General features: G+C 49.9%; 2 protein-coding genes across 2 annotated transcripts; one reads left to right on the forward strand and one right to left on the reverse strand.

The window, feature by feature from the left end:
* Nucleotides 1–1,018: 1,018 nt before the first annotated feature.
* Nucleotides 1,019–16,003, reverse strand: LOC118259330 (dynactin subunit 2-like). The gene is made up of 11 exons (XM_035568764.1): nt 15,697–16,003; nt 15,268–15,326; nt 13,010–13,168; nt 2,390–2,539; nt 2,253–2,318; nt 2,130–2,168; nt 1,947–2,024; nt 1,629–1,700; nt 1,406–1,508; nt 1,218–1,309; nt 1,019–1,105 (listed from the first exon to the last, which is right to left on the reverse strand). Exons 1-11 carry the CDS (start codon nt 16,001–16,003, stop codon nt 1,019–1,021), a joined length of 1,212 nt encoding a protein of 403 aa, XP_035424657.1.
* DUSP11 (dual specificity phosphatase 11) lies at nt 15,889–20,662 on the forward strand. Its single transcript, XM_050715793.1, has 9 exons — nt 15,889–16,036; nt 16,131–16,206; nt 16,730–16,861; nt 17,462–17,585; nt 18,153–18,213; nt 18,540–18,586; nt 18,707–18,782; nt 19,092–19,220; nt 20,088–20,662. The coding sequence occupies exons 1-9, from the start codon at nt 16,002–16,004 to the stop codon at nt 20,344–20,346; spliced, it is 939 nt and encodes a 312-aa protein (XP_050571750.1). The 5' UTR covers nt 15,889–16,001; the 3' UTR covers nt 20,347–20,662.
* Nucleotides 20,663–20,684: the final 22 nt, after the last annotated feature.

Consider the following 20,684-nt stretch of genomic DNA (forward strand, 5'->3'; position numbering starts at 1 on the left):
CTGCTCCACATGGGGTCCCTCCCATGGCATGCCATCCTTCCCAAACTGATCCTGCATGCGCTTCCCACAGGCAGCAGCTCTTCAAGAACTGCTCCAGATATGGGTCTGTACCACAGGGTCCACGTGTCAGGGGCACACTGCTCCAACATGGGTCCCCCACAGGTGGCAGCTCCCCCCACGTCTGCTCCTGTGGGGGTTCTCCACAGGCCGCAGCCTCCTTCAGGGCACATCCACCTGCTCCGCTGTGGGCTCCTCCATGGGCTGCAGCGTGGAGATCTGCTCCATGTGGGACCCATGGGCTGCAGGGGGACAGCCTGCTCCACCAGGGGCCTCTCCACATGCTGCAGGGGAACTTCAGCTCCGGCGCCCGGAGCACCTCCTGCCCTCCTTCTGCACGGACCTTGGTGGCTGCAGAGAGCTTTCTCACTTCTCGCTCTCCCAGCTGCTGTTGCACGCACAGCAGTTTTTTCCCCTTTGTTAAATATCCCCTCACAGAGGCACAAACAGCATCACTTTTTGGCTTGGCTCCGGGCAGCACCATGTCCCTTTGGAACCGGCTGCAACTGGCTCATATCTAACATGGGACAGCTTCCGGACTCCTCACAGAGGCCACCCCTGCAGCCCACTGCTACCAAAACCTTGCCATATAAACCCAATAAAAGTCGCCAAGTGGAGACAATGCCCCTGGGAGCTGCAGCTTTCTGGCAGAGCCACTGGATTGAATGGAACCAGGAGGCTGTGATGGGTAGTGCTTGGGCTGCAGTGGGGGTGCTTGGTGGGGGAGGGTGTTGTATGCACCTACAATTCAAAGATACATTTAAAACCCCGCAACTAGGCCCTGCTCACATCCCACAATCCTAAGGAAATGTCAACACCAAAATGTCTTGAGCCAGAAAAGTTTGTGTTTTTTTGGAGGTGGGGAGAGGGAGGGGAGGACACAGAGAAGGAGCCTCTTTGGGTGGGAAGGATCCCAAGGAATCCAGGTGGCAGGAATGCTCAGGGGGGCTCTGGGGTGCTGTCACTTCTGCAGCTTCCTGATGCTAGCTTCTGTCTCAGCAACGTTTCCCTCTACAACGGCCAAGAATTCTTTCATTGTCTTCTGGACCTGCAGGGTTGAGTGGGGAAGGGGGTGAGCGGAGGGTGTGGGGGGAGAATATGGGGATTCCTTCCCACATCCAGGCCCAGGTCCAGGTCCAGCAGATGCTGGTGGGACTCACCACCTCCAGCAGAAAAGCGTTGACCTGGAGAGCATCAGCTATCTCCTTCTGCATGGTTTCCATGTCCTCAAGGACCTGCCCAACCTGTGTGGCTGGAGGGAGACAAAAACTCATCAATATCAGTAGCCTCCATAGAAGTCCTCTGTCATGCCACGCTGCTGTCCCCAGCATCCCCTCCAGCCCCTCACCTTCCTCGTGCAGGTCCCTGAGGGTCAGCAGATACTGCACCACATCAGGCAGGCTGCTGGCTATGGGGTCCCAGTGCTGCATTAACTCATATGTCTGGTGGATCTGGAACAAGGGGTGGAAAGCAAGGAAGGTGGGTGTAAGCACAGTCTGCAGGAGGGCTCTGAATAACCTCCTCACCCCTGCTGGGTTGCTTTTGCTAGGCTCCACCCTATTTGCTCTTACCTTGCTCTGGCTGTTGGCGCATTGCACCATTGCTTCGTGCTCGGCAATCTCCTTCACCTTCCCCAGGATGCTCTGGGAAGTAGAGAGCTGTGAGAACCCAAACCTAGCACTGTCCACCCACAATTTCATGGCTGTCGCCAGTGCGGACCTGTGGCTGTCCTATGACCCTGTGCCACCCACCAGTGGAGCCAGTGTACACAGCGCTGGTGGGGGGCCATAGGGCTCACCCCCTCCCTCTCTTCCTCCCTTCCTCCCTTCCTCCCTTTCCCCCTCCCTCCCTCCCTCCCTCCCCATGTCTTTCCCTCCATCCCAGCCCACCTTCAGCCGGGCCTCTATTTGGTCCAGCATGACCTCATCCAAAATGTTCACCTTGGCCTGCAGGATCTGCGCAGTCTCCTGGGGATAGAAAGCAGGATGGTGGGGGGCAGGCTAGTGCCCTGGGCTGCCAAGTGCCTTGGGAAGGGCATGAGTGAAATGCCCCCAACTCTGCTTCCAACTCACCAGGAGGCTGGAACCCATCGGCTCGACCAGGAGCAGATTCTGGTGTGGAGGAAAGTGGTGCGTCAGTGGGGAGGAATGGGGGGGTGGAAGAGAGTGGCAGGGCAGGAGTGCCTGTCTCCCTACCTGGCTGATGGGCTTGCACTGCACTGTGGCTTCCAGCTGTGCCAGCCGCTTCTCCAGCTCCATTATCTGAGAAATGAGGGGTGAGAAAACAAGACAGCACATTTTGGGCACAGTGCTCTCTACCTCCCCACACTCACCTTGGCATCCAGGGAAAACTGGTCTTGCCCTGGCCTCCAGTACACCTCAAACGTGACCATGTCTCTGATGGATGTCAGGGCCTTGGCAGGGCTCTTCACTGGTGCTTCTTTCCTGCATTTTGCCAATTCTTCAGCTGCTGCTGCAGGCACCTGGGTGAGGGGAAAAGGGGGGCACAGTTCCTTGGCACTGCCCCACGGGGATGCTGGCATCCTCCCTCTGCTGCCCCCCACTTGCCAAGCTGCAGCCACAGTATCCTAGGATCACACTCACTTGGCCAGCAATGGGCACACAGGGATGGGCGCAGCAACCAGACCCCATGAAGGCTGTGTGTGGGAAGCCAGTCCCCCAGAGAAGCCAAGGGGATGGAAGGGGCTCGCCAGATCTGCCTGCTTCTGCTGCCCTTGCAGTGCTACCTAGGACAAGGATCCTGGGGATGGTGACCAGTTCTTGCAGACCCCAAGAATGGGGAGAGGGATGCCACCCAGCATGGGCATGGTGCTGTGCCCTACTCTCGCTCCTTACTTCCCCGCAGCAATGGCAGGCTGACAAATGGCTGGTGGGCATGCTTCCCTGAGGCATGGAGCCATGAGGGGACACAGCACTGAGGAGACACATGCAGGGACAGGAGCCACTTCCCTGTCCTGGTGATGCTCCCACTGAGCCAGATGCCTGTGGGATGGGGGCACCAGCACCCCGGCTCGATCCTGCCCTGTGGCACAGCCCTGGCAAAGCCTTACCGCCTCCAACTGGGCCTGGTCGCCTTTGAGCATGTCACCGGTCTCATAGACCTCTGGTTCATTCCATGCCTGGGGCACAAACAGGCTCAGCTATTCAATGTCTATTTCTCATCAAATACCCCCCAAACTGCGCCAAACACCTTCACATGGTGCCTCTGCCCACACACACCCTGGCATTTCCTTGGCCTAACATGCCCCAACTCCCCAGGGACTCCTCAGCTCTTATGGACACCCCTGATGTCCCCAAGCCCCTACTTCCTGCCCCCGTGCCCCCAACACCCCCCCCATGCCTGGGTGCCTGACAGGCACCCCAACACCTGCAGCCACACCAACCCCCCTGCAAGTCCCAGTGCCCTGGGGTGTACAGTCGGGGGAAAATGGGGGGGGGGGGGAAGGGGAATATGGTGGGTGCAGATCAGGGTGGGGGACATGGGGCTGCACATGGGGGGGGTACATGTGAGTAAAAATGGGGGGGGCACACAGGGGGGCATGGGGGTTTCTCTTCTTGGGGAGCCTGTTGGTTGTGCTCCCAGATTGCTGCCCTTGCTTGTCCCTGCCCTGTGGCATAGCCCCGGCAAAGCCTTACCGCCTCCAGCTCAGCCTGGTGACCCTCAGGTGTGTTGCTGGTCTCATAAACCTCTGGTTCATTCCATGCCTGGGGCACAGTTTCAGCTGTCTATTTTTGCCATCAAACACCTCCAAACAACTTTGGATGGTGCCTCTGCCCTCACACAGCCTGGCAGTTCCCTGGCCCCCCACACCCCATCTCCCCAGGGACTCCTCAGCTTTTCTGGACACCTCCGATGTTCCCAAGCCCCCACCTCCTTCCCCCGTGCCCCCAACACCCCCCCATGCCCTGGTGCCCGACAGGCACCCCCACACCCGCAGCCGCCCCAACCCCCCTGCAAGTCCCAGTGCCCAGACTCCGACAGCCCCAACTACTCCCCTCTTCCCAAACACCCCACTTACTGCCCAGCTGCCTCAGATCCTCCCAGGCAGCTGATTCCCCCAGCTCCCCCCTGACCCTGGCATCCCCAATCTCTCCACAGGCCCCACGTCCTCTCCCCTGACCCCCTCCGGACACCCCAAGGCCCAGCCCCGCACGCACGATGCCGGGCAGGTCAGCAAACTTGGGTGCGGCCATGGCTGGGGGGGTCGCTGAGGGGCCCAGTTCTGGGGCAGTACAGGGGGTGCCAATGGGGCCGGCTCCGGGCTGGTGTCGGACAGGGCCGGCAGCCGCTCACAGCCGGGGCTGGCACGAGGCAGAGCTGAGCCAGGGCAGGGGTGGCTGGGTGGAGCCACTCTGGGAGGTTCTGCGCTTCAGGGCATGCTGGGAGGGGTGGAGGACGCGAGCGGACACACGGGGCTGCTTCTGGGCAGGCCGGTGGCCTCAGGCAGCGGGGTAGCTAGGCCAGACATTTGTGCCAGGATGTGGTGGAGGGGGGTGGGCTGGGCGTCATTTTCCTGTGCCTGTCCCTGTGAGTCTCCAGGTCTCCCTGTGCCTTGGGGCGGTGGGGGAACTGGAGGGCATGGCCCCAGGGCCAAATTCTGATTGCTCGCACAATTAAGGGTTTACTTTCACCAAACCCTCAATTGTGTACTGTCTTTGGGGTTACAAAGGCACTGCATTGCTATTTGAATTTATGATTGATAGAGTGATATGCATTGATTGCAAAGGATAAGAAGACTCTCTCCCACAAATATTTGAAAGTATACCAACTCAGCCTCCCATTAGTCTTAACTCCTTCCATCTTCAACACATGTCCTTACATAATTAAAAATGTGGGACAACAACGGGTTCTCTTTAACCCTAGTTGGTTTCTAAAAAGGGTAGAGCTAGCGCTGCACATTAATATCTCAGAAATCAACTCAAAATGTACCACCTTTTTGAGAACTGCCCACACCAGCTGGTTAGCAGAGTTACATGGATGTTCTCTAAAACAAACTCGACACATGCCACAAGATGCCACTGGGTTATTAGGAACAGGCTTGGGTATATTAAATAGCATTGATGCCAACATCCTAATGAGTAGAATAACTGCTACTACAGACAACCTAAGGAAATTGGAAGGACCAATAAGATCATCCTTATAGGCCTTAGGAGCAAGTCAATGACTTCTATCTGACATTTTACCCCATTGGGAACAAATTGCAGAAAATGATCATCAATTAATTGTAAATGCCCCTGGAAAAACTCAAGGTGATACTTCCCTTGCCTTGAGCTGCATCTAAGCACAGTTATGGATACAGTCTGTAGCAGCAGCTATTATTAGAGAGGGAGAAGGAGGAAACTTACCCCCTGAAATTTGGAAATTGATTTGGGATAATGCTTCAGAATTTGAAAAGGAGTTTCAAGTATGGTGGCAATTAGTCAACTTTACCTATTATGCAGAAAGTGATAAATTATTGCCTTTATACTTAACATAAGTAATGCCACCGTACACAATGTATATCTGATCATTGCATTAGGACTCAATCATAATGGAACTCTACTTTATCCTAAGGAGCATAATGTATGGGCCCATAAAAAGGGAGGAGTGGCAGACATCAATGATGTAAATGAATGCATTGTGCACGAACAAAAAGGCTTCATTTGTGAAAGTAACATGCTCGAAGCCCAAGACATTTGTCTTGACACTGAACAAAATATTTGTCACTTCAAGATACATCCCAGTGAAACCCCTGAAACTGTACTTGTATATATTGGGAAAGGCTGCGTTTGCATGAGAACCTACTGTGATTCTATAGTCGTAGATAATACTACTGTAGATACAAGTAATCACTCCAATGTTTCTGTTTGTATATTTACCAAAATTCTAGGACGTGATTTTAGTTACTCAGTTCCTGTCACCTCTTACCAACTTATTACATGCAAGTATACTCTACTTCATGACTTGCTGCTTACTCCAATTGGAATGTATGTTGCACTGGTGAAGAAATTACTGTTACATGAAGATTTAAGCATTTGGTGAAACAAGTTCAAGAAAATGGACAAAAGACTCTGATTACTGTCCACCATGATATAAAGGAAAAACACTGCATGTTGGAAAGAGTAAAGAAGGATGAAAAACACCTCTGGTGGGACATTTTCTTTGGATGGTGGCCAACCGCCACAGGAATTTTCAACAAGGTGCTTCACCCTGTTACTGTTTTATTAATACTCATAGCATTACGTTTTATACTATCAGTAACTTTGTATGTTAAACTTTGGATTTTGATGAACTATTTAGTATCCCTACAAGACGTACATGTACTCAATAATCCTCATCCCAAGAACATATGTGATACACCCGATACATTCCAAATGTCGTGAAGCTTGAGTGACTATAGTCACAGGGTGGATTACATGGAATAATTGCCTGAGGTAACCTGGAAATTAAACTGATATTCACATTTTAAAGAAAAGGTACAGTATTGAAGAAGCTTCCAGGGTGGAGTGTAGCTGCTCTACATAAAAGTTCCCTAGGCCTCCAACCTTATGTGATGTTGATCACACTGGGGGAACCTACCCCTTCTCCGAGTCTTCCAGTTCACCAATAACTTGGGGAATATTGACCATGGGACTGACCCAAACTTGTGAGGCTATATGGAAAATGCAGAATTGTACCAATCTAACATGGCACACTGAGGAAGGGAAGTGTGTCCTGCAGTGGACTCTTAAGAAAAATGAAACCATAGATAATTGCAGTATCACTAAGCCACCACTAAAGTTTAAGGTTGGTGGTGAAACAGCTGTGACAATTTATAGTCCTTCTGGGGAAACACCATACCATGGGGAATGCATATTCCTAGGGTGTGGGGAGCACCATAGCATGGTGACTGGTATTACATGCAGACTACTGTCTGGTGTATTAATTGTGATGAGACCATTGGATTACTGGACACTCCCATACAGGTCAATATCCAATATGCAAACTTTAATATTTCTCATTCAGATAGCCCAAAATATTGAAGTTGGAATTGTACTAAAGTTTATAATTGCAGCATTTGAGAGGCTGAAATTCAGATTCTGGGCCTGGTAGCTCAAGTCTCCTGAATAGGTTGTATTTGTTGTAGCTATACCACCTCAGTTAATGACACTTGGTCTCATTTGACTAATAATGATACTTGGTTTGATCTAATTTGTTCAGAACTCACTATACCCTCTATGGGACACGCTCTGTGTGTTAATAGTGATGGAACATGGACTACAGACTTACCTGTGGGAGGTCAGGAACACCAACACATGTTGGGGCTCTTAACCCTTTGTCCCCTCTGGAGATAACAACCCCTTCATCCTTGGGGATGAAGCAAAAGGGAATCAAAAAACCCTTGGCAATACCCCAAGACAGGGACTGTATTTGGATGGGCCCTGGAATCAATTTTCACGCCTCAAGTCACAGCATTCCAGAATTGAAGGATGTTGTATAACTTCACCAGACAGACTGAAGCACTGGCTAGTGCAGCTCCTGTTGGGTTGGAAGAATTAAATGTGCAACTACAGGCCACATCAAACATGGCACTACAGAATAAACTGGTGTTAGATTTGTTATTGTTGCATGAAAATGGAACGTGTGGTACTTGCATTTGGCCAACAATACTTGCTGTATCCATATACCAAATGTAACACAAGACCCTAATGAACAACTATACAGTATGAGGCATGTGGCAAAAGTGAGAAGAGACCCTTAGAGAAAGCATGGAAGGAGGATGGTTGAACAAACTTTTGCATGGATCAGAATTCCCACTATCAGGATGTCTTGCTTCTTTATTGCAATCTTCATTGACACTAATCATTGTAACTATTATGTTTTGTTTACTATTATCTTCTATCAAATCTATGCTAATGGGGGTGTTGAATCATCAAGTGCACATGGTGGCTGGATGAATCAATTTAGAGGTGCAGCCAGGTGGAGACAAAAAAAAAAACTAACATAAGGGGATACCCCTAGGATTGACTTTATCATAGAATCATAGAATGGTTTGGGTTGGAAAGGACCTTAAAGATCATCTAATTCCAATCCCACTGCCATGGGCCTGGACACCTACCACTACACCAGGTTCCTCAAAGCCCCATCCAACCTGGCCTTAAACACTTCCAGGGATGGGACATGCACTACTTCTCTGGGCAATTCAATGCATTGCCTGAAAGAATCCCTCTCCGTCTGTCTTGTAGGCCCTCCTTAGGTATTGGAAAGCAATTATAAGGTCTCCCCAGAGCCTTCTCTTCTCCCGGCTGAACAAGCCCAACTCCCTCAGCTTGTCATCGCAAGAGAGGTGCTCCAGTCCCTTGATCATCTTTGTGGCCCTCTAGAATCATTCTAATACTTCCATGTCCTTCTTGTGCTGGGGGCCCAGGAGCTGAACACAGGGCTCCAGGTAGGGTCTAATGAGAGCAGAGTAGAGGGAGAGAATCACTGCCCTCGACCTGCTGGCCACACTGCTTTTGATGCAGCCCAGGGTATGGTTGGCTTTCTGGGCTGCAAGTGCATATTGCTGGCTCATGTCAAGCCTCTCGTCAAGCAACACCCCCAGGTCCTTCTCATCAGGGCTGCTCTCAATCCATTCTCTGCTCAGCCTGTATTTGTGCTTGGGATTGCCCTGGCTCAGTGCAGAACCTTGCATTTGGCCTTGCTGAACCTCATGAGGTTCACACAGGCCCACTTCTCAGGCCTGTCCAGGTCCCTCTGGATGGCATCCCTTCCCTCCAGCATGTTGACCGCACCATACAGCTTGGTGTCATTGGCGAACTTGCTGAGGGTGTACTTGATCCCACTGTCCATGTCACCGACAAAGATGTTGAACAGCACCGGTCCCAGTACTGACCCCTGAGGAACACCACTCGTTACTGATCACCTGGACTGTTTGGCCTCAGCAATTTGAGTGTGACCATCCAGCCAATTCCTTATGCAATGAGTCATCCATCCATCAAACTCATGTCTCTCCAATTTAGAGACAAGGATATAATGGGGGCCAGTGTCAAATGCTTTGCACAAGTCCAGGTAGATGATGTCAGTTGCTCTTCTATCCACCAATGCTGTAACCCAATGTTACCAATGCTGTACAATGCCACCAGATTTGTCAGGCATGATCTTCCCTTGGTGAGGCCATGTTGTCTGTCACAAATCACCTCCTAATTTTCCATGTGCCATGTGCTGCTGTGCATTGATTGGAGAGGAGCAATGGCGGCAACCCTTACAAAAGGCAGTCTTAGGGAGTGCTAGTGAGCAGGAGTGCAGCAACCAATGCACATAGCATGGACAATAAATAGGAAGAATTAGAGATCTGTGTGCAGTTGCAGGGCTTTGATCTCACTGCAATTACAGAAACATGGTGGGATAGCTCACATGACTGGAATGTTATCGTGGATGTCTATGTGCTTTTTAAGAAAGACAAGCCAGTAGGGCAAGGTTGCAGAGTTGCTCTTTATGTGAGAGACCAACTGGAATGTATGGGGCTCTGCCTTAGGGTGGATGACAATAAGTGGGTCGAGAGCTTATAGGTAAGGCTAAAAGGGCTGGCTAACATGGGTGATGCTGCTGTGGGTATTTACTACACATCACCTGATCAGGAAAAGGAAATTGCCGAGATGTACAGACAGCTGGAAGTAGTCTCACGATCACAGGCCCTGGTTCTCATGTGGAACTTCAACCACCCTGACATGTGCTGGAAAGGCAACACGGGTAGGCACAAACAGTCCAGGAGGTTCTTGCAAAGCACTGATGACAACTTTTTGACACAGGTAGTGTATGAGCCAATGAAGAGAGGTATGTTGCTAGACCTTGTACTAACAAAGGACTGATTGGAGACACAAAGGTCGGCAGAAGCCTTGGCTGCAGTGACCATGTGATGATGGAGTTCAGATCCTGCGTGGAGGAAGCAGGGCAATAAGTAGGATTGCAAACTTAGCCTTCAGGAGAGCAAAATTTGGCCTCTTCGGGGACCTGCCAGGAGGAATCCTATGGCTTAGGGCCCTAGAAGGAAGGTGTGTCAGTATTCAAGCATCACTTCCTCCAAGCTCAAACTGGTGCATCCCAATGGGTAAGAAGTCAAGCTAAGTGGGCAGGAGACCTGCATGGATGAGCAAGGAGCTCCTGACAAAACTCAAATAGAAGAAATTGTACAGAATGTGGAAAAAGGGACAAGCTGCTTGGAAGGAATATAGGAACATTGTCAGAAAATGCAGGGATGTGACAAGGAAGGCTAAGGCCCATTTGGAATTAAATCTGACAGGGGATGTCAAGGACAACAAGTAGGGCTTCTTCAAATACATCAATAGCAAGATAAAAACTAGGGAAAATGTGGGCCCGTTGCTGAATGGGGGTAAGTGCACTTGTGATGAAGGATACAGAGAAGGAAGAGTTATTGAGTGCCCTCTTTACTTCAGTCTTCACTGCTAAGGCTAGCCTTCAGGAATCCCAGACTCTAAAAACAAGAGAGAATGTCTGGAGAAAAGGAGACTTTCGCTTGGTTGAGAAGGATTTGGTTAGAGAAAGATGTAGAACAAGGGGGACAGGAGACCTGTGTGGATGGGCAAGGAGCTCTTGGGAAAACTTAAACAGAAGAAAGCATACATGATGTGGAAGAAGGGACAGACCACTTGGTGGAATATAAGAACATTGTCAGAGAATGCAGAGATGCATTGAGGAAGGCCAAAGCCTGGTTAGAATCAAATTTAGCAAGAGATATCAAGGATAACAAAAAGGGCTTCTTCAAATATATAAGCAGCAAAAGGAAGACTAAGGAAAATGTAAGTGCACTGCTAAATGAGGCAGGTGCCTTGGTGATGATGGATACAGAGAAGGTGGAGTTACTGAATGCCTTCTTTGCTTCAGTCTTCACTGCTAAGGCTAGCCCCCACACACTACCGAGCCCAGAAACAAGAGAGAAAACCTGGAGAGAGGAAGACTTTCCCCTGGTTGATAAGGATTGGGTTAGAGGTTATTTAGGCAAGCTATACACCCACAAATCTATGGGCCCCGATGGGATGCACCCAAGGGTGCTGAGGGAACTGGTGAGCATTATTGCTAAGCCCCTCTCTCTCTATCATCTTTGAAAGGTCTTGGAGAACAGCAGAGGTGCCTGAGGACTGGAAGAAAGCCAACATTACTCCAGTCTTCAAGAAGGGCAAGAAGGAAGACCCAGGAAACTACAGGCCAGTCAGCCTCACCTCCATTCCTGGAAAGGTGATGGAGCAGCTCATCCTTGACGCCATCTCTAAGCACATGGAGAAAAAGAATATGATCAGAAGCAGTCAACACAGATTCATCAGGGGAAGCCATGTTTAACCAACCTGATAGCTTTCTACAATGAGATGACCGGATGGATGGATGAGGGGAGAGCAGGGGATGTTGTCTACCTCGACTTCAGCAAGGCTTTCAACACTGTCTCCCATAACATCCTCCTGGGCAAGCTCTGGAAGTGTGGGATCCATGAGTGGACAGTGGGGTGGATCAAGAACGAGCTAGATGGCAGAGCTCAGAGGGTTGTACTCAACAGTGCCAAATCTAGTTGGAGGCCAGCAGCTAGCAGTGCCCCCCAGGGGTCAGTACTGGGTCCAGCGCTATTCAACTTATTCATCAGTGACTGAGATGAAGGGACAGAGTGCACCCTCAGCAAGTTTGCAGATGATACAAAGCTTGGTGGAGTGGCTGACACACCAGAGACCTGTGCGGCCATTCAGAGAGAGCTGGACAGGCTGGAGAGCTGGGCAGAGAGGAACCTTATGAGGTTCAACAAGGGCAAGTGCAGGGTCCTGCACCTGGGGAGGAATAAATCCAAGCACCAATACAGGTTGAGGACTGACCTGCTGGAGAGCAGCTCTGCGGAGAGGGACCTGGGGGTTGTGGTGGACAAGTTAACCATGAGCCAGCAGTGTGCCCTTGTGGCCAAGAAGGCCAACGGGATCCTAGCCTGCATCAAGAGGAGTGCGGACAGCAGGTTGAGAGAGGTGATCTTCCTCCTCTACTCAGCACTGGTGGTTAGGCATTGGAACATGCTGCCCAGGGAAGTGGTGGAGTCACCATCTGTCCTGGTTTCAGGTAGGACAGAGTTAATTTTCCTCCTAGTAGCTGGCAGGGTGCTATGTTTTGGATTAGAATGAGAAGAGCGCTGATAACATGCTGATGTTTTAATTGTTGTAGAGCAGTGCTTACACCAAGCCAAGGACTTTTCAGCTTCTCGCTCTGTCCTGCTAGCAAGCAGGCTGGGGGTGCAGCAGGAGCTGGGAGGGGACAGACCCAGGACAGCTGACCCAAACTGGCCAAAGGGGTATTCCATACCATCTGACGTCATGCTGAACAATATATAGGGGTGGCTAGCCGGGGTGGGGGGCCGGCTGCTCGGGGATAGGCTGGGCATCGGTCAACGGGTGGTGAGCGATTGCATTGTGCATCACTTATTTCGTACACATTATTACTATTAATACTATTATTATTATTATTATTATTATTATTATTATTGTTATTATTTCTCCTGTCTTAATAAACTGTCTTTATCTCAACTCACAGGCTTCACTTTCCCGTTTCTCTCCCCCATCCCAGAGAGGGAGGGGGGAGGGTGAGCGAACGGCTGTGTGGTGTTTGGCTGCCAGCCGGGCTAAACCACAACACCATCCCTGGAGGTATTTAAGAGATGTGCAGACGTGGCATTTAGGGACATGGTTTAGTGGTGGACTTGTAGTGTTAGGTGATGGTTGGACTTAATGAACTTAAGGGTCTTTTCGAACCTAAATGGTTAAACAATTCTACGATTCTATGATAAAATACCTATGTCAGGTTATGTACCTATGTATCTATCACTGATACCAAATGCATCAAACTGGTTGCAGAAGTGGGGGTGGAGGTCCTACTGACCTCAAAGGGTCTAATTAAGGAAACTGATCTCAGAGAGACTGGTACGCACCCACTCCTCCCTGGAAAGAGTCCAGACAGGGGACCAGAGTGACGGGCAGAGTCTCACTACAAAGCTTGTCCCTGTCACAGCAAGGTGGAGCATCGCAGAGTTGAGGAGCTGCTGTTGCAGCATCACAGAGTTGACCCGGCATTCCAGCAAGGCTTCAGCCTGTTGAAGGAGGAAAAAGTCATCATCATGGTCACATGGTCATCACTGAGGGAAAAGAGCATCTGCAGCATGGGACGTTTCTGAGAGAAAAGCCCCGTTTGGGGTAAAAAAAAAAAACAAAACAGGCTCTTTTTATATCATTAAGCAAGAAAAGGACATAGGCACTGCCACTTCAGGTAACAAAGAGATGCTGTGCAGTTCTATCATCCTCCTGAGACAGCCAGTAGGTGATGATGCCATTTTCACTAAACAGTTTTCTTTCACACATCAATTCTCAATTTCTCAGGCCACTTTCCTCTTTTTTTTTCCACCTTCTCAGGTGAAAAGTTGTTCCCTGGTTTCTCAGTTTGCCCTTATTGACAGCATCTTCAGGATGTCTCTGGTCCTCAGGTGCCCAGCTGCCTTTCCAGGATACTGGAGCCCTCAAGGAGGTCCCTGATTCCGAGGCCAAATTCCCAGGTTGCAGAGGCCAAGTCCCACCTGGGTTTCCAGACTGGGGTTCCAGGCTGGGAGGCATTTTCTCCTGTCAGGGTGGAGCAGCCATGGAATGTAAGGACTTGCTCATTGCAGTCAGGCTACCTGCAGAGCTGCTCCATAACCATCCCAACAATTTCCCATCTCAGTGATGGTTCCCCATCCCAACACAGTATCTAGAGTACTGCATTCAGCTCTGGGGCCCCCAACATAAGAAGGACATGGACCTTGCATGTCCATGGTGCAAGTCATTGCAGGACATGGTGCAGGTCCAGAGGAGGGCCATGAGGGTGCTCAGAGCACCTCTCCTACGAAGAAATGCTGAGGGAGCTGGGTTTGTTCAGCCTGTAGAAGTGAAGGCTTCAGGGAGACCTTACAGTGGCCTTCCAGTACCTAAAGGGGGCCTACAGGAAAGATGGGGAAGGACTCTTTGTCAGGCAATGCTGTGATAGAACAAGGGGTAACGGCTTTAAACTAAAAGGGATTAGGTTTAGATTAGATATTAGGAAGAAATTCTTCACTATGTGGGTTGTGAGGCACTGGAACAGATTGACCAGAGAATTCATGGATGCCCCATCCCTGGAAATGCTCAAGGCCAGGCTGGATGGGGCTTTGGGCATGGGATGGGGCTTTGGGGAACCTGATCTAGTGGAAGGAATGGAACTAGATGATCTTTAAGGTCCTTTCCAACCAAAACCAGTCTATGATTCTACAGTGTCATATCCTTACAAATTTCCATCCCAACAATGATTTCCCATCCCATGATTTCCCGTCCTAATGGTTTTCTCTCCCCACCATGACTTCCCATCCCAGTGACGATTTCATATCCCAACAACAACATCCAGTTTCCAGTCCCAGCGTTTTCCTGTCTCAACAGTGAATTCCCAACGCCCCATCCACCCATCCTCTCCCATAGCAGCCATCCCCACACCAATTCACAGGGTGGGCATGAGGAGCAGCAGCGGGCTACGTTCAACCCTCCCTCTATATCCCACTTCACAAACGACTTCAGGCAGAGCCTTTACGAAGTGAACACCTACCACAGAATAATTTAATAAACAAAGCAATGACTAAGAGAAATGACAGTTAATAAGAAATAATTTTCCAATCCAAGCCATTTGCCACCCCAACAAGCAGTTCTGATCCCCCAAATTTCCCATCTAGTTACCTGAACAGCTTCATGTCTCAATAATTGTTTGTGATCCCCCCCCCATTTCCCATCTCCCAAATCACCCAACCCAACACATCCCCGTGCCAACAATTGCTAACCCCCATTAGGATTTTTGGGGAGGGGTGACTTTTGGAGGGGAAGGGATGGGGCCAGGGGCGGCAGCCCTGGGACACTGGCGTTTGTGCTGCCCCGTCCTGCCCTGCGGGTGGGCGTGGAGGGGCTCGGGGCTGTTTCGCCCTCCTGCTCTGCGCCCCAGGGATGCCCGTGCAGCTCCCAGCTGTGCTGCAGGCAGGGCCGTGGCAGCGGCACCAGGCCGTGGCGAGAGAGGAAGTTAGAAGAATCTTAGCAAATAGATAGAGCGCTGACAGTTAAACTAGTGGATGCTACTTAGTGTCTTTGCTAACTGTGGTGCATTGTGCAAATTAACTAAAGCAAGAAGCCTCAGGCACCTTACCAAGGTTAGTCCCCTGATAAGAGTGTGAGCCTGTCTTAAGAAACTGGCAGAACCTGGTCCTGCGGATGGACAAGAGCCAAGGCGCAACGGAGTCTGCGCAGAGACAAGAGGTCAACTAGCGGTGAGGAGGAAGAGTCACCAACCTTCATCCCCACGACCCCTGACGACCACCACCAGGAGACACTGCGCAAGCGCAGACGGCAGGAGCTCATGGAAACGACTTCTTGAACTAATTTCAATATGAAGCGGGGACGGGTCACGCGTATGTATAGGCGCATTGTGAAATGTCACGCACGTGTAACCCTTTGCTGCGTATAACCAAGGCAAGTTGCCACGTCGCATGCGCACGACTTTGGCGGGACTACCCCCGTGCTGCCCCGCGCTGAGTGAGCGTACCTGCTGTACAATCTCACTGCCTGTGGAGCCCACTTTCCGCACGGCAGTGGGTGCCCAGGCGGTGCCGGGGGAGGCGGGCGGGAGGCGTCCCGCTGCTCTGGGGGTGCTGGCAGCCAGTGACGTCGCTGCCGCGGGCGGTGACGTCACGCCGGTACCCTGGCAGTGACGTCAGTGCCGGGAGCGCCGTGCCGGCGGGTGCCGCTCCGTGCCGCCAGGGGGCGCTGTAGCCGCGGCCGGACTGCGGCCTCCCGGTGCCGTGCGAACGGCGGCCGCGGGGTGTCGGGGCGGCGGAAGCGGAAGCGGTGGCTCCGCCGCCGTTGGGCCGCGCGGTTGTCGCCATGCCGGGCCGCGGGGGTTGCCGCGTACCGGAGCGGTGGGTGCCGCCCCCGGGGCACCCCGTCCCTTCCGGCAGGGGCTCGGCGGGAGCGGGGCCCCGGTGGTTGATGTCCCTCTGCTTCCCTTTTCAGGTGGACCGACTACGTCCCGCTGGGCCGGAGGCTGCCGGGTACCCGCTTCATCGCCTTCAAGGTCCCCCTGAGGCAGGTGAGCGCGGGCAGGGGGTCGAGGGCGGCCCCAGGCGGTTGCCGACGTGGCCGGTGCCGCAGCAGGCCCCACGGCGGCGCCCGAGCTCTGGTGCCCCCCGTCTCCGAGGGCTGGCGCTCGCTCGTGGGTGGCCCCGCAGGGGCAGTGGAGCTGGTGGCAGCGTGCGGTGCTGCCTGTGCACCTCCACGGGAACCGGGCCCATTTTAAAGCCCTCGCCAAACTCGAGCTTGTTCCTCATTATGTTTGCCGCCCTGTAATGTTTTGTCGTAGTCCTTAGTCGCTCCTGGAATACCTTAGCAGAACAGTCCCAAAACGGTAATGGTCCAGAGCTTGTTCTGGTTTGGCACAGTGCAACACAGACATGGGTCTGTGCTTGATTTTGGCCATTTGTGTCTTTTTCCTTTTTTTTTTTTCCCCAAAAGGATGATCTTCAGGAGGTTGGCAGTGCAAGCCTCCTCCCTCCATTCACCAGTCGCAGTGCACCTGCATTTAATGTCTGTCATTGAATGTTATTTTCCCTCAGAGTTTTGATCACAAGCTTCATCCAGAGGAGAGATTTTCACCTCGTGACCTCATTAAGAAAATTAAAGAGCAAAGGGAAGAGCTGGGCTTGATCATTGACCTGACATACACAACTCGCTACTACAGGCCAGAGGTCAGTCTTGGTCGCATTGTTGGGAAAGTAAAGTTCTCTTAAAGCCCTAATATTGTTAATAAATGAGAAGAAGTTTTTTGTAAGAAGGTGACTTTAAAGAGCATGTGGCACTCAAATCCTCTGGAAAAGGGATGAGGTTGAGCATTGCAGCGACATTGGGATGCAGTTTTCATCCTTGATCAAGTGCAAGACTGTGGTCTTCAACTCTTCTCTTTTTACAACCATCACAGGTTTGGAGGTACTGTAAAGATGTTTTTTTACAGGCTCTCCTGAATTAAAAGCTGATTACAAATATTTTTTGGCTTGTGGCATCGCATGTGTGGATATTAGTTGGAAAAGTTGTTCCAGCTTCTGTGTGTGCTTTGTGCTTCCAAGGAAGGAAGGAGCAAAGGCACAGGGAACAAAAATGCCAATAGGTTGCTCTGGAGTATTGATAAAGTTTAAAGAAATGAAAGAGATTTTTTCTTACCTAAAACTGTGTTGCCACTCTTCTGGGCTTAGTTGGAAGACTTGTCTTCTTGTATCTTCTGTCACAGGGTTCTCTAATTAGTGAGAATCTTCGCACTTTTTTATAAAATTATTGTCCTTTGTTTCTTGTAGGAACTACCAGCCACACTCTGCTACTCAAAGATCTTGACAATGGGACATGAAATACCAAACAATCAGACCATTTTTCAATTCAAGAGTGTTGTAAAAAATTTCTTGAGAGACAATAAAGACAACGGTAAGTGTGGATTTTCCTTTACGTTAACAAGTGCTGTTGATGGGAAGGGCACGGAAGACTTGGGGTTGGCAATGTTCTTCATTAACCTTTGTGCACAACATGAATTTCCCTTCCTCATCTTGGCATGTATATGTCGAGGCAGTAGTGAGACCAGTTTATTGTAGTAAAGGAGTTCATGCTGGCTCGATGATAATTAGCAGCGAGTCAAGCGTTAATTGAAATTGAGACTGTGTCTAGTCTGCCCATAAATACTGATCCTGTTTTGGTAACAGGAAGCTGTTAGTGCTCAGGAAATGCAGGCCAGCCTTTCATAGAGCTTTTAAATATACCTTCCATGCAGTGAGCTGTGTGACCATGCAGATGAGGCCACAGAATTAAATGAGCTAATGAACTAAAATCAGGGGTGATAATTAGACACAAAGGTGGTGCTTTTGTTACACGATCAGTTCAGTTTATCTGTGCTGGTGTCCCTGTTGAAGGACAAATGTAAAATGGGCTTCTTTTGCTCTGATTTGGTTTTGGAAAAAGAACACTTCAAAAATATAAACTGATTACCATGTGTTACAGATAAACTTATTGGAGTGCATTGCACACATGGCTTGAACAGAACTGGCTACCTGGTTTGTAGGTGAGTTGTCCTTGGTCAAACTGAATTAGGTGGTGGTATTGCCAGCTTCATGTTGCTCGAGAAGGGAATGTTTTACTGCTGCAACAAGAGTCAAGTGACCTGTGTAATCCCCAACTGGCAAGAATATGAAGCTTTTAAGTTTAGAGAAGGTTTTGTTGTTAGGGGTTTGCTAAAATCAGGGATAAGAAACTACAAAATACTGCTACTAGATTCTGGCTTGTAAACGAGCTCTAAAAACTTCCCACCACTGTATTTTTGAATTGTCTGATCTGTCAATATCTCTGTAGTTAACTGTGTTATTAGAGCTTTCTCGTTAATCTGTTCAGGTACCTGATTGATGTTGAAGGCATGGAGCCAAATGCTGCAATAGAGTGTACGTACATGTATGTTCTTCTTGTCAAGATGCAAAATGTTATCATGGGCTTGTGATTTTAGATGGTTTCAGGCTTTTTCCAGTGAAATGTTGTTATAACTCAGACTTTTCTCTCTTCAGTGTTCAACAGAGCTCGAGGGCATCCTATTGAGAGAATGAACTATATTGAAGATCTTCAGAAAAGATCTGGAAAGAAGTAAGCCTTTTGTGTGCCTGAGTGCACACACAAAGTGAGAACTGCTGTCAGGATATAGATAGATTTTAAACTTGTCTAGCTCCTGCTGATGGAGGTCAAGTGGAGCCGGTGAATAAGGAGGAAAGCGGGCAGTTGGGACACTGGGAGCTAAAGATCTCCTACGTGGCCTTTTCACAGGCTTGCTGCCGTCCTAGGGAGGAAGAATGTGAAGGGGAGTTGATTTACATGTAAAAGAGCTGTTATGATCACTTGACAAATGGTATGTAGGCCCAGTTATGACATAGAGATTTATTTAGAGATCTATTTAAGGAATTGCGGACTAAAGAATTTGGGCTTGGACCTCCTCAAGGGAAAAGCAGACGCTACATCAAACATGAGAAAGCAGATGGTTGAACATCACCCGCACCATTCAGAACAATTCCCGTTAGCAATGCCGAGGTAGGTTTTTTTGCTTCTTGCCTCTATACATACAGTATAGCTGAGCAGAGAGAACAAAAAAGGCTGTTTACTTATTTTTAAGAAACTTAAACTTGTAGTTTTACAAGTCTAGATGCAACTCTGCTACATACGTGACAGCATCTGTTGCCCTGCCATTTTTGGGAGCGAGTGAAGATGGGAATCTCGCTCAAGCTTGTTAATGTTGAAGTGTTCCTTGTGCCTGCAGCAGCATGTGCAAAGCTCTTTGCCTCTGAATAATGTGCTTGTACCTATAGATTTGTAATAACATCGCTGACAATGGTGGTGCTGGTTCCTGTTAAGGCTGCAATATTCTCAAGCTAACATACTTCAGGGGCAAGAGCACTTTTCTTTGAGTCTCGTGCTGGGCAAGGCAGTTCTTCACCTCAAGTGAAACAGAGGCTCTTTTTCTGTCATCCTATCTGGAAGAACGATGGGGGAGCAATAAATGCCGTTAAAGAGCTTCCTCTTTGCTTGGGGCATGAGCTAGGCTGGGCTTCACTGGGTGGTGTGGGAGCTGCAAAAGCATCTCAGGAGCAGATGTAGCCAGTGCCTGTTGCTGGTGGGACAGTGGTTTATTCAGACCTTATTTTATGGGGCATACAAGATGCTTTCTTTCGGAAACTTCCCTTCCTGTGGCACAGCTGTAAGAAAGCAGCTTGTAGGAGATGAGCTGACAGCTGGCTGTTCTTCCTGGCTGTCACATCTTTCAAGCTGACGCAAAAGGGACTGGGTAAACCCAGAGGGCTGAAGACGTTCTGAACTTTTCAGCCTTTTCAGTCTCTGCGTACACAGAGCGACTGAAGGGGATTGAATTCTCCTCATACTGACTTCCAAATCTTCTTTCAGAAACTCTGGCTGTACCAAGAAGAACCGCAAGCAAGGTCACAAGGCACCCACACAACACCAGGAACTTGTGCACAAACACAGGGTGGCTGAGCAAAGGTGGCCTTGCAGTTTGGGACCAAGAAACTGTCCGGTTTCGTTGCCTTACAACGTGCAGCACAACAGACTGTGCTTCCCAGCTCCGAGTTCCCAGCACCAATCACAGGAAATGCACATGGCCAGGAAACGCAGGCGGTGGCGTAGGAAACCTGTGACAGTGTAGAAACAGCCACCAAAAGCCAGAGCTGTTTTTTTCACCCAGGAGGAGCTCTGCGGCTGGTTGAATGAGTGTTTGCTGTGGCATCCACCAGCTGCTGAGCTGGATGTTGGGAACTGCAAGTGAAGGTGTTCGTAAGACCAGTACAGCTCTCCTTTTTTTCCTTCCTTTTTTTTTTTTTTCTCTTTTTTTTTTTTTTACCCTTTCTCTGGGTACTTTTTACAACTGACATAGAATTTTCGAAATCCTGTGTCAAATACCGGCTTCCTCAGTTTATTGAGAGATGCAGAGAATAAATGGAATTGGATTGGTCGTAAAGAAATGTCCTTGGGACCATGTCTGTA

This window comes from Cygnus atratus, chromosome 27 (genome assembly GCF_013377495.2).
Source record: "Cygnus atratus isolate AKBS03 ecotype Queensland, Australia chromosome 27, CAtr_DNAZoo_HiC_assembly, whole genome shotgun sequence".
NCBI lineage: Eukaryota > Metazoa > Chordata > Aves > Anseriformes > Anatidae > Cygnus > Cygnus atratus.

Bases quoted from the DNA above. Each gene is read 5' to 3' on its own strand.
- LOC118259330 (XM_035568764.1), bottom strand. From the start codon at position 16,003: ATGGCGACAACCGCGCGGCCCAACGGCGGCGGAGCCACCGCTTCCGCT. The intron at 2,540-13,009 runs GTGCGTACCAGT...CCCCTCACCCAG, and splicing joins CTCTTTCCAGGGAGGAGTGG to GTGCCTGCAGCAGCAGCTGA. The intron at 2,169-2,252 runs GTAGGGAGACAG...CCTCCACACCAG, and splicing joins AGTGCAAGCCCATCAGCCAG to AATCTGCTCCTGGTCGAGCC.
- DUSP11 (XM_050715793.1), top strand. From the start codon at position 16,002: ATGCCGGGCCGCGGGGGTTGCCGCGTACCGGAGCG. The intron at 18,214-18,539 runs GTGAGTTGTCCT...TAATCTGTTCAG, and splicing joins ACTGGCTACCTGGTTTGTAG to GTACCTGATTGATGTTGAAG. The intron at 18,783-19,091 runs GTAAGCCTTTTG...GATCTATTTAAG, and splicing joins CAGAAAAGATCTGGAAAGAA to GAATTGCGGACTAAAGAATT.